The sequence below is a fragment of the Varanus komodoensis genome, unplaced genomic scaffold, assembly GCF_004798865.1.
Source record: "Varanus komodoensis strain SLA01 unplaced genomic scaffold, ASM479886v1 scaffold20_1, whole genome shotgun sequence".
NCBI classification, from domain to species: Eukaryota; Metazoa; Chordata; class Lepidosauria; order Squamata; family Varanidae; genus Varanus; species Varanus komodoensis.
The window spans coordinates 3,030,262-3,044,229 of NW_025335587.1; the positions used below are offsets into that span (position 1 = coordinate 3,030,262).

The window sequence follows — 13,968 nt, forward strand, 5'->3', positions numbered from 1 at the left end:
TGGGCTATAGGGTGGGTGGTTTAATTCTTCAAAACCACAGTCTCGCACAGCAGCCTTTGGAACACGTGCCGTGTGAACGGACGCATTGTCGTGAAAAAGCGACATACCTGCGATCAGTTTTCTCCGCCTTTTTTAATTCCTTCTCTTAAATTACACAGAGCGGTTGCATAAGATGCTGCATTTATGGTTTCACCTTTTTTCATGTACTCAATCAATAAAATTCCCTTTGAGTCCCAAAACACTGTGGCCATGATTTTTCCGGCCGATGGAAATTTCTTCGGAGGGTCAGCACCTTTTTTATGCCACTGCATGGACTCCTGCTTACTTTCAGGGTCATAGTGATGAACCCAAGTTTCATCTCCAGTAACAATCCGGTCGAAAATACTCTGTGGATCTTCACCACAGAGCTCGAAAAACTCCCTACAGCACTCGACTTGCACTTGTTTCTGAGGTGCCATGAGCATTCACGGCACCCATCTTGCACAGACCTTTGAAAGGTTAAGATGGTTATGAAAAATAGTAAATATGGTACCAACGGATAGGTTTGTCATCTCTGCTAACATTTTGATTTTTATTCAGGCATCTTCCAATACAAGTTTCTCAATTTTTTTTCACATTTTCTTTCGTAGTGGCAGTAACCGGCCAGTCCGAGCAAGGGTCGTCTTCAATGCTTTCTCTGACCCTTTTAAATTCACTTGACCACTTTTGAACAGTAGATAATGAAGGTACAGAGTCCTGGTAAACAGCCGCCATCTCTTCATGAATGATTTTTTGGCTTTTTCCTTGTTTTGAAAGGAACTTAATCACAGCGCGGTGCTCTATTTTCTTCAACATTGTCGCATCAGTCATTATGGTCGTCTTTCACTGAGGATTACTAGGGAACTAACGGTCACACTTATTTGAAATTTTGCATGTATACCCTCAGATAGTGTCATTAGCTAATGAAATAATTAAATTACCCACATCAATAGCAAATCAACCTGATACCGAGAATACATTGAACACCCCTCATAGCTTAAATACCTCCCAATCCATTGGCAGAGGAGAAAACTCTTTCGCTCCCAAAAGAGATTTTTGGCTAATGTTTTAGCCTTCATAATGTCTCCTGTTTTAATATGGTATCTGGCTCAGACTTTTCCATTTCTATTTTGATTGCACTTTATTATAAACCAATCAATTTTTCTCTTATTGTGGAACAGTGCAAAAGTTGGGCAAACTTTTAGAATGAAAACTATAGATAGGGTCTGACTGTATCCCAGTGCTAGTGCAAATACCACTGCACTGCACAAGTACCTCTACAATGTAACCAGCGCTTGCTAGGGCAACTGTAAAACTTGCTTAGCTGACAAATTTTGGTGCAATCATTACAATTTGACTGGAAGTTGATTTTTCTCTCTGCCATAGCTCATATGTTGCACAAATTTTGGCTTACTCTAGCACAATGTCATTGTGTTAATCCCATAGACTAGCTGGATCCCCAAAGCCTTTAGACCAATTCCAAAGTGTATGGGAATTCCAAACATCTTAGCTCTTGTATCTAATGGCAATCCAATACTATGCAAGCTTAGATAGAAAATCAGTGGCTGAGGCATGCTGGGAGTTATAAGCCTTTTTTCTGTCTAAGCTTTTGTAGGACTGCACTTTTATTGTCATTACTGGTTTTCTCAGCATATTTCTACAAAGAGAAAAAGAGTTTACTTACTACCAACAAATGGATCAGACTCAAAGAAGTCTAAATTGGATCCTGTAATCTGATCAGAGAGCTGTTGGGTTTCTTCATTAAATGGTTCTTCCTAGGAGGAAAATTTTATTTTAAAATTGCACAACAGTATATATACTTATTTACTCTCTAAAGTCAATCATTACTCATGTTTACAAATATAGAACTAAGGATGACTAGTACATGATTTCTCGATAGCAATCAAGCCACGAGAAACAACAAGGGATTCAGACATCCAATAACTGAATTTCCAGGTATGGACTCTCCCATAAAATCCGGGGATTGGCAGAAAAGAAATGCCCTCTCCTTGCCTATCTACTCTGGAATGTTTCAGGAATAGGACAGAAAAGAATAGGAAGTGACACCTGAATCTGCTAGAGCAGTGATGGCAAACCATTTAGAGACCGAGTACCCAAACTGCAAAGTGCCAACACTACAATAAAACCTGAAAACTGAAGTTTTAGTTTAGAAAAAACAACTCACAGCCAGTCCAAGCAAATAAATATATATCCATGGCAGGGCATTGACCAGCCATGTGAAAGCTCAGACAAGTGATGGCTTATGAGTCGCGGCTCGTGACATCATCGCCTGGCGCCACTACTCCTTTCCAGGACACCTCATTTTTTGAACCCTAACCCTACCCTGGTGCACACCCCTAACCCTAATACAGGGCAAAAGTTCCATTGAAAAGACGGCAATTTTGAAAAAGCCTTCCTTGAGTAGCTTTCTCTGCACAGCTCATCACTTCTGCCCATTCTGAACACATTCCAACCATCAAAATCATGCCAGGACACCTCGTTTTTCTAACCCTAACCCAGTGATGGTGAACCTTTTAGAGACTGAGTGCCCAAACTGCAACCCAAAACCCACTTATTTATTGCAAGTGCCAACACTGCAGTAAAACCTGAAAACTGAGGTTTTAATTCAGAAAAAACAACTCACAGCCAGTCCAAGAAAATACACACACACACACACACACTTGGCAGCACACTGACCAGCCATTCGAAAGCTCAGGCAAGTCGCGTCATCGCCTGGCACTGCTACTCCTTTCAGAGCATACGCATGGCCCATATGTGTGCTGTTATCCGATGCTCGGCTGCTGGGGCGATGCTGGGGTGACTTGGCTCATGCCAACAGAGAGGGCTCTGTGTTCCCGCTGTGGCACATGTGCCACAGATTCACCATCACTGTGCTAGAGGAAGAGAAAGAGTGGCAAAAATTGCCTCCTCTCTAGTATCTAGCCTCTTCTGGATCACTAGACTACTTATAGGCAGAACCCCTTCTGTTCAAAAGAGAACAAGTCTGTAGTGAAGCAATAATTTAACAGTTCCTATCCCACTCCTATGGAATAAAGAAATATTCCACTCAAGCAAAAGTATTTAGATAGTTAATAGAGCCATATGTGAAAATGTTGTTGAAACTCACTTTTTTGGTAACATCTGGGGATGAAATCTCTTTCTCTTCTTCAACTGTTTCTACATATGCTGTTTCTGGACTATTCCTGCCCTTTTGGGAGAAAATTAAATTCAGACATGTATAGTTTCTCTTTATGCTATGGAATACATTAATTTAGAGTCTGAAGAGGGATGTGTTCACACAACAGCTTTTCACAATACATATGGTGGTGGTAGGGGGGGGACCCAAAAAAACCCAGGAATTATCTTCTCAATAGCGGGTCCCTTGTAGTACAGGCTTCCTCCACTTAGGTGAGTGTTCTAGGAACCCATCTGCATCAGTGTACCCAAGCTGCGTTCCAATTCAGTGAGGATGTTTTGGAGACCTTCAATGCATTTGCCTATTTTGTGATGGCTGACTTACACAAACAATGTGAAGTAGTGAAATTTTGTTCTGCTGAGTGTTCAGCAGTTTTTGACCAAAACAGCATGACCCTTGTGCCCCACCCTCCCTATTCACCTGATCTCGCCCTGTGCAAATTTTTTTTTTGCTTCCCCAGAAGAAAAAAGTCCTCAAAGGGAAATGTTTGCCAATGTGGAAGAGATGAAACCAAAAAAAGGCAGAAGCACTAAAAGGCATCAAAATCGATGAGTTCAAAACTTGTTTTGAGCAGTGGAAAAGACATCTCAATGGGTGTACTGCATCAGAGAGTACTTTGAAGGTGACTGAAGTGTGAAAATATAACAATAAATACACTTTCTTTTATAAATAAATGCCTGGGTTTTTTGGGTCCTCCCCTCATATATCTGTGGCACATGTTCAATTACAGGATCACTTGCATTTACACACACTCATTTAATGAACAGTGAAGCTTATGAACCACATACAAGTAGCTGGAAGGAGAAACACATTGCATTAATGGACTGTTTTGTATTATTTCTAGCATTTAAGAATTACTCCAGATAGGAACAATAAACACAATACCTAACCAACGATAGTCTGTGAAGTAACAAAACACTATCAGAAGAACTGTACAATTTGTTCACCACTAATACCAGGAGAAAGAGCTAAAGAAATCTGCATATATTAATTGGATTGTAACATTTTCACAAATATAGCAGATGTTCCCATTGTTGGATACATTGTACTTAGATGTAAACTAATATTGTCCCTCCAAAGTGTGAAAAACCTGAAACTGTCCTTGAAAAACAATCTTTGTATATGGATTAGGTATTCTGTCAGTTTTGTTATTTCTAGGGCTTATGCTTCAGTACCTGAATATAAACCGCGCTGCCCTTTGCAAGCCTGATGGCTAAAACATGAAACATATTTTAAGAGATTCTCAGCACTTTGTGGGAGGAATCTTTGAATAGTATGAAGGAAATTAAGGCAGCACATTAAAACTTCCCCCAAATCTCTATTAATTGTGATTAACTGAATAAAGCATACTGGGAAAGGCCTTAATGAATTAATACATCCATGCATTCAAATAAAATTACATTTACTTTCCGGGTGAATCTGTTCTATTTGTGAAAACTCAATGCATCAAATCAGTTTTATAATCAAACAGACACCCCAACTACTCACAGGAGATTTACGATTTATTTGTTCAGTGTCAGCTGAATTCTCTCTTTCAGCATTCTCATTAGCAGTTTCACTGCTGCTGTTGCTGAGGCTAGAATGATCTGAATTTCCATTAAGTATTGTGCTCTGTGATTGAGGTTCCCAGTTAAACTGGCTGTTTTCCAGTTCTTTGAACTCGTACAGTTTTGTTTCTACCTGTAAAGACAAAAGTATAAACATAGTTTAACAACAAGGAAGAGAATATTACATGCAACAATTTACTCTCCTAGTATGTCATTACATACTAGGAGAGCATTCAGTTTTTATTTAGTTTGCAGACTTTCAAAACCAGTCTTTGGCATATATCTCCCAAATCTATTATAACACCCCTCCCCCATTTGCTGCCTTGCTTATTTCCCTCAAAAACTTAACAAAATTAGAATGACCCTTTTATACATACAACTTACTAGTAGCTGTAGATGCTTGGTACTAGTATTTATTTAGTTTCAATAAAATGAGCGCTCAGTTATTTGCTCTATAATGCCAGTTTTGACAAAGTTCAATGAATTCCTGGTAACACGCATCTCCCCACTAATGCAAAAAGCTAATTTCAGTAACACAGAAGATTAACACTTTGAAGATCAGGTTAAGGTCAGGGCACCCCACTCCTTCTCCTGGGCTTGCCTTGAGAAGATAGAAATTTCTACTTCCTGTTTTAAACTAATTACAGTTTGGTCTTTGGTCTAATCTGGACCAAATGTGATTCAATTAAATTATGATTTATTTAAAGAAGGCAAGATCAAACTATAGCAGTGACTGGTGGCAGAAGAGAGGAAAGGGGGCAAAAGACTAGGGAACACTATATGGCAAGTGTTTCCAGGGAGATAAGGACTGGTTCTCCTGGTAAGAAACAGAGGAATAGATATTAGGGCAATCTAACTATCCCACCAGACCTTCCTCTTTAGTAGGGAACAGCTATATTGATTTACACATTTATTCCCACCTTCATACAGAAAATTCAAGGTTTATACATGCTTCCCTCCTTTTAACAGTGGGGAGCCTGCAGCATGCTTTTGTGTGAAACACACAAGTGAAAGATGGATCAACTTTATAGGCTACCAGTTGGTGAATTCTAAATTTCTAAAACAGACCACAGAATTCTGAGAAGCAAAGAAAGAACTACAGTCCAGATCTCTGAAATTCTGAAGTCTGGCAAGTCTGCAGTAGTTTAACTTTTTGTTAGAATAACAAGATATTTTACTAATATTTTACTTGAATAACATTTTAATTACTCTTTTGCTGTTGCAAAAGTAAAGCTGATGCAATAGTAATGGTCTCTTATACATATTCCTCACTTACTACTTGTTAAACAACATTACCATTTTAAAGATCAGGGTTATGCCTAAAAGTACAATGACAAGTTACCAATTGTAACTGAAGAAATAGGCAGTGTAAGAAGAAAAAATGGAAAAGGCAACAAGAACATTTATTCTCTTTGAGAGTGGTCCTTACTGAGGTAATTTCTTGTCGTGTGTCTTGGAGATCCCACTGAAGAGGTGCCAACTGCAGCTTTCCTGTTTCTACATGCTTTTCTAGCTCTGATGTTTCCTGCTGTAATCTGCTGAGCTCTTCTTGGGCATTGTTCAAATCATTCTTATATGTTGAGAGTTTGGACTCCTGATCTGTTATTTCTTCCTTTAGTGATGCAATCTGCAGAGGAAGCAAATTACATGGAATATGCGAAACACATTCTATTGTAATACTTCAACAAGTACAGCAAATGCATACCTGACTTTTATTGCAGGGTATTTGTTTTCACTCTTTATTTATTTATTTATTTATTTATTTATTTATTTATTTATTTATTTATTTAAAACTTTAATAGGCCGTCCCTTATGCTTGGCATCTCAGGACAGCTTACGATCGTTAAAACAAGACCACAATAAAACAACCATCTTTGTATAATACATAACAATTCCTAAACTATGTTTAGGAAAAGTAAGCCACATTGCAATAATATTATCACCACTGTCATCTCAGTGGCCTGGTCCAAATGCTGTTCCTGATAACAAAATCATGATTGGAAAACTGGAAATGTACTGTAGCCCCCTCTTCCTTCCTTGGAGCACTGTGATGCTTTCCCCCACCTTTCCTTGTTTGAACAAGCTTGTCTCTTTTAGTAAGTGCAAGCTCATGGTTTCAAGGACCATTAACTTGTCCAGTGACTTTGCAATTCAGCTGATTATCATATTCTATTCATCTTGAACTAAACAAGCATATGCAACTTTAATATGAACAAGGAACAAAATAAAATCATATATTTTTCACTTTTCTAAAAAAAATCATGTTTTAGCAAGAAAGAGCTATTTTCATAAATTCAGGAGTCAAAGCCATAAGTAGACATCTGGATGGTCTTAACCCAGCAGCACAAGCTACCTTTAAAAAAAATTTAACTGTTCCCACAAACAATCTACATTGCATGTATCAGTACATTTCAGTAACATGGATTTTGGAAAGGCCCATGAAAGCATACTAACAAGAACGGTATCACAATTGCAACAAGATTTCTCCCTCTTCCACCTATTCTCCAGTGAAGAGATACAAAAGGTGTATCCTTTTTGACAAATGAGCCAATAAGGCATACCAAATCAGCTTCCTCAGCACATTTTTGTCGAATGATGTTAAGCTCCTCTTCCAACTTGGCTTTCTCCTCATCAAGATCATGAAGGATTTCCTCTGCTTCCTGCCTCTGAATCAACAGTGCTTGCAAGTTATTGCTCTCCCTTTTTACTTCATCCTGAAGATCCTGATTTTTTAAAGTGAAAGTTGCAAATATTTATTGTAAAGCAAAGAGAAAAGTTGCTCTCTTAAGCATTTGTAAACTTGTGCGTAAGCAGAACACAACAAACAAGGGAAAAAGACCCTTTGGTAAAAATTAGTTTCAACATAGCATTTTGCACTTGGTTTAGAGAATGGGAGGTGGGGAATATCCAATACTTCCCAAATTTACAGGGAACCTTCCCTTTTGGTAGGCCGCCACTCAAAAACACTGACCAGCACAGGGTGGTGGTGGTGGATGAAATTCAATTATACATGAGAGAGTTTTTTGCCCAGGCACAGCATAATACACTTCTTTAAGAATTGGTAGAAACGAATTTTAAAAATTTCTGATGGGCCCTACCAGCATCATTAGTAGACCCCTCTTTTGATCAGAACCAGGTTTTGAAAACTTATTTTTAAAAATTGCTGAGTCACATTCTCAAAAGGCAGCTTTGAACAAATAAATCACATATTGGTTAAAAGTAATGTTTGGCAAGAAATGACCATATGATTGAACTATGAAGAACCTTCAGGTTCTCATGTTTTCGTCTCACCTCAAGTATTGCAATGCCTTCCTTCCAATACAGCTTTACAGTAAGCCACAGTTTTATATTTCACTTAACTGGCAGGCTACAGGTTGCCACAGGATCAGGAAACCATGGTGGGAGGGAACCATGATGCATGATGTGGCAGAAGGGCCTTGCAAGGCTTGGTTGTATAACACAAAACCATGTTTTGTTATCAGTCAGCCCACTGTGCTCTGCATCTATTTTGAGAATATTCTGTTCCCTTCCATTCTGTGGAGAAATCTATGTCTATCTGTCTAGGCAAGTCTCACACTTCAAAAAAAAAAAAAAAAAAAAGTGCAAATATCTGCTTCCTCGAATGTTCTCAAAGAATACTTAAATACTTTAAAAACAGATAAAACTTCCTTTCTCCGGGTTGACTTCCACTATCTGACCTTAGTGTGCAGCTACAGGGAAAAAGCCCACGTCAGTAGTGGTATACAACAACTTTATTAGGAAACAGCCTTTGCCATCAAGGCACAAGTTCATAGAGAACTTTATCACATCATGCAAGCAACAGGTGGTCAGCATTATTCTTCACAGTACTATGGATGGGGAGAAGTGAAGAGTAAAAAAACTATGATAACTAAACCAGGATTAAGTTATTTATTAATTTTAAATACTATCTATATTAGCCAAATGGCTCTCTGAACATTTTACAATAAAAGCTAAAAAGAACCCAACATAATGGACAATACCACAAAAATATATAAATACAATATGGGTCGTAACATACCAGTCCCATATCCAGTTAAATACAAATATATAAATAAGCAAGCAATTCACAGTGACCCAATGAAGGTATAAATAAAGTATAAATAAAATAGAATTTTTAACAATTAAAATACTGGGGAAATAGAAAAGTTTTAGCCTGGCACTGAAAGGTGCGAAGAATTGGCACCAGGCTCACCTCTCTGATTAGTTGATTCCACACAGAAAGAGTAGTGCAAGAAGAACAAAGTTCAATTCCAATCTTACCATAAGCTATACATTCTAAACGTATAACATTTAAACTTATACTAAATTAAATACAAGTATGAATGAACTATGCTCATGCATGAATAAAGCTGAAAACAGGTATCATAACAAAGTTGTATCAAACTCAAAGTTGCACTGGAATAATGTGTGCATGTATATGGGGGATGTTTAATATTGCATTCAAATTCATTACATGGAGTATTTTCCACATTTGCTTTGCTTATCCATGAGAGAGGAGATTGCTGGATATAGTAACATATTGTTGGAGCAATTAAACTTTCGAAAATATATTAAGCTTGGCTTTTAAAAGAAAATCAAAGCCATGTATCTGAAGTGATGATAGCTATATGACTTTGCAGTAGAAATCAGTTATTTCTTATCAACTGGAAAGAATGTGTAGCTACACACCCTAGACTGTAAAAGGAAATTAAATATTCTCACACAGGTTCTAATAAGAAACTATGTGAAGATTGAACAGCTGTTAAATACAAGAACCACCTTACAATTTGATTCGTGTTTTATTTCTAGAATCTGAGTTGATTCTTAATTTCTTTCAGATTCAGTAGTCTCAATATTCATTTTACTGTAGCACTAGCCTTACCATTTTGAAGTAATTGCATTTCAGCAAGTAATTGCCCTGATTCAATAATAGCCTCTTTTAAGATAATAAAATTTCATTCACTGAATATCTAATCTTGTGCTACCTACAAAAGACTAGTCAAAGAAATTTATTATTCAATTTGTTTCCAGTGTTGATTTTTAGTACATAAACTACTAGCAAAATATTTAACTAATGCATTTTGAATTGAGGAACGAGCCTCTTCCTGGGAAATTTCAATGCATATCAAAAGAGGAATTATGGAGCAAAAATGCTATGTCTGTTTTAATTGTGACTGCTATTGCAACACAACAGACAACATAACCCTTTTGGTAAAAAATAGAAAGCATTATTTCAAATGGAAGTAATAAAATAGATTAGCTTACACACAGAGACTGGTAGAAAAGGAAGTATGCTTCATATCTGTCTCGCCATGAGAAAAGTAAAATACATCCCTGGGGTGAGAATCCAACTTACACTGCCATCTTACACATTTGTGTTCCAACAAATTTCTTGGAAACCATGCATATTTAGTCTTTATTGTAACTGAACTGCATAGCTAAGTTTGGAGGAACAAGTACATGACAGGGGAAATACTTAAAAAGCAACTTCTAGTTTAAATCAGACTGGGTATGGTGAACTACAGAAGCACCAGAACACTTCCCCAGTCCTAGACACACCCTATAAATCATGGTTGGACGATCTGTGTCCCTCCAAATGTTTTCACACAAAATTCCATCATCCCTTGCCATTGGCTGTACTAGCTAGCGCTGATAGGAATTGTAGGCCAAAATGTCAGGAAGACCACAAGTTGCCTACCCCTTTATCTAAATCCTAAGATTCATTTTCTATTAATGAAATTTCAGTATTATAAAGATCTTTTAAAAGTTATCACAAGGAAAATTCTTCCAACTGATTTCATGTGTGGGTACTGTGCACTAATATGCCGGGATGGAGGAAAATATTTTAGAGAGTGATGATTTTATTGCCCTGGTTTGTTTGAGGGTTCACATTTAATAAAAAGAATGGAAAGGATGCACACCAGGATTCTTTTGCTATTACTGAGATGCATTTCAGACTACCTCATGAAAACCCCTGCTTTGCTATCACCTCTCTGCAACAAACGCTCACTCCTTTGTGTAAAACACTGCCTCGGTTTGTATTACCAGAAAGCAGCATTGTAACAAAGCAGAACAGAACACAACAACAAAACAGGGTTGATAATGCATGAAAATAAAAATCCAAAAAGGCACCTGAAAAAGAGAGAGTCTGACCTGGGCAGATTTTCCAAAAAAGCTGTTTTTACTTGGTATTTGCATCTTATAAAGCACTATTTACACTATAACATGAATCAGATAATTTCTTAAAAGCTTTAGGTGCTATCATGTAAACAATTACACATTGGTACTTATATCAGATCATTTGCACTTCGATTGGAGAAACTAGAGGCAGGCTTGCAGCCTTAATGAGTATGTGTCTAGGTGTAGGCCCATATTTGTATTGAATAAAACCCTTCCTGCATCCGTATGCAGTGCTTAAGTTCTAATGCCATCAACCAGACAAGCATCCAATCTGAATAAAATTGCATATTTTCCCTTGTGTAGCAAAAACAATATTCTCTAAAGTAATTTAAGATGATCTCTCCTTGAACTTTCAATTCCAAGGCAATATTTTTTCATCAATATGTGCAGAACCTCCCTTACATTATACCCAAATAGCAACATTTGAACAACAGTTACCTGAATTTCATTTCTCCTCTGTTTGATCGTGTCTTCTTTTTCCTTCAGATCCTGCTCCACAGTATTCTTTTCCCTAAAAGACCAGCAAACAATACAAGAATACTTAAGAACATCGGCTACACCAGGTACAGTTATCCAGCCCCCTAAGCCAGTTTCTCTTTTAAAATACATAGCGGAACATTAAATTTATAGGAGACTGTTTTTGCTCTTTCTGTACAAAGCATAAAACTAATGATCTACATATGACAATTATGAAAACAAAAAAGGTCTACTCTCTCAGACATGGGTAGAGGAAAATAACTGCTTAAAGAGAAAGCAGAGGAAGAGGGGGCTGGGGGTGAAATCAATGAATACTGTCTTCAGTGATCTCACTGTTGCTATGGAGCAATGCCTGGTGAAAATGGGGAGGGATTGCATCAGCTTGCATCTGTTTAACCCTTTGAGAACCAGAATTGGTCTCATAAGCTAATACATAGTCTTTGTATGTACAGACTATGTGCCAGCACACTATTTTCTTCTTACAAAAGTACTAATATTCATGCTAGCAGTAGAGAATAAGTCATAAATACAGAGAGGTGAATATTTTTCTCCTTCATGCATATATGTATCAGTAAGCAGTTAAACACAGAAGACTCCTATTCATGGGAAGAATCACTCACAAGTAGGGTTAACTAGCTGCCAGTGCAAATTTTAATACATTTGTGCAAATATGAACAGAAATGTTCACACCAGGAAAAGGTAAGTAGATTCTATTGCACTTGCCATGCTTCCATGAGCTGTTGTTCAAATGAGGCAACACAGTGGAATCTGTTTTTGCTTTCATTATAGGCCATGGTAGCATGAGGTTTAAGATAGACCTTCTATATGCAAAAGACATTTTGTGCATGTAGGTAGGGCACCTTTGGATCCAAGTGCATGGACACATGTCTAGACATTAGAGTTTTCTTACATTCATGCATGGCTGGTGCTAGTGTTACAGAGAAGCTCCAAACATGCTCGCTGTATGGCATATGTAGTCTACACCAATGCACTTAAATGTCTTTTACTTCTGTTGCAAAAGATATGGCCTGGGAACTGCTGTAGAGTGCATTACCATACTGGTCTATTTGTATCCTGCTTTTCTCTCTTAAAGCCAGTATCATACTACTAATATGTATAGCTACTACCACAAAGCTGATGGAGCCACACAATATATGATTTTGCTGCTCCTTTGCTTCACAGAAAGTAACCCCCTACCCCAAGGGAAAAAGGCAAGGGGAGAGATTTGGGAGGGGGAGGAAAGGAAAAAAGGTTTTCCTTCTCTAAGGAGAGAATGCCATTAAGGAAATGAAAGCTTTAAGAGTTAGTATATTATACTAATAATACTAGCACTAAGACTACAATAAATACTAATTTTAACCATTGGGAATAGAGGGGAGACGCATTAGATGCTGTCAAAGTGGCACCATCACTTAAATTAAGATCCCTTAAATGAAGATTTGTTAGCAAACTTTAAGACTTAGTTTGAAATTCTAGTTAAGAGCAAACCCTAGTTAATAACAACCATAATGTCAGTGCTGGTCTATATAACATAAGAATGGTTCATCTTAAAGCCTTAAAGGATGAGAGATCACTTAAGGAAGGGAATTAAGAACCCAAATGTGTGGCCAATTCCTGATTTCTCAACCATGATTAAAAGTCCAAGAACATTATGCATACAATGTTGCAAAGGTAACATATAAAGCAACACTCCACTGTAGTGGAGCTCAAATTGCAAGACTAAACAAGAAAAAATGTGCATTTGTTAAAACAAAACCTAATACAGAACTTGTCTAAGATGTGTTATTTTGATAATGTGTTATTTAATGTGTTGTGTTATTTTGATAATGTTATAATGTGTTGTGTTATTTTGATAATGTTTAAATACATTCCTTTGAAAAGTCTGATCAATCAGGTACAAGGTGGATGGATGTGAAATCCATGGCCACCACCAAAGTCAGATTCCAATCCTTAAAAGCAAACATATATCTACGTATCTCCTACAACTCCCAACAGTGTAGGAAGCTGTAGGACTTTTTAATGAATAAACTGGACTAATCTTGTATATACTGTGATCACTCAAATGTTTTGATGATTGTAAGCATTCCCTAATATTTGCATCATTGTATAAGATTTCTCCCAGCTCACAGCCAAGTATGATTAAGCAATAGTTCATCAAACTGAAATAGGGAAAATCATCCAGCAATTATTTAGAAATAAGCCAATCAACTTCCTATTTCCTTAAATCTTCCCAAACTACTAATAAAAGAGTACCTGTGGATTTTACTCAGTGGCTAACAGGGTTCATCTTGGTTTCTAAGGCTCTGTTTGAAGCCGATCCTGCAGTCATGTGACCAGCATGACATCATGGAGCACTGCCACCTTCCCACTGAGGTGATACCTACTTATCTACTCACACTGCATGCTTTTGAACTGCTAGGTTAGCAAGGAACTAGGGACAAATGACTGACTCTCTCAGTCTGGCAGAGGCTGGGCTCAAACTGCTGGAGTGCCAACCATTTCTGGCTGACAGCTGCAGCATCATTAAGCCTCTGCGCCACTGCTTAAAGG

At 37.6% G+C, this 13,968-nt stretch overlaps 1 protein-coding gene across 3 annotated transcripts in view; it reads right to left on the minus strand.

Moving 5' to 3' along the window:
* Window positions 1-13,968, minus strand: part of EPS15 (epidermal growth factor receptor pathway substrate 15) — a 74,121-nt gene that overhangs the window by 22,222 nt on the left and 37,931 nt on the right. For all 3 annotated transcript variants that reach the window (XM_044429979.1, XM_044429978.1, XM_044429980.1), the window contains 6 exons: window positions 11,380-11,452; window positions 7,323-7,484; window positions 6,191-6,388; window positions 4,703-4,894; window positions 3,146-3,226; window positions 1,703-1,793 (listed from right to left, as the gene is read on the minus strand). In XM_044429979.1, coding sequence (XP_044285914.1) covers window positions 1,703-1,793; window positions 3,146-3,226; window positions 4,703-4,894; window positions 6,191-6,388; window positions 7,323-7,484; window positions 11,380-11,452 — 797 coding nt within the window. The remainder of the gene's footprint in view (window positions 1-1,702; window positions 1,794-3,145; window positions 3,227-4,702; window positions 4,895-6,190; window positions 6,389-7,322; window positions 7,485-11,379; window positions 11,453-13,968) is intronic.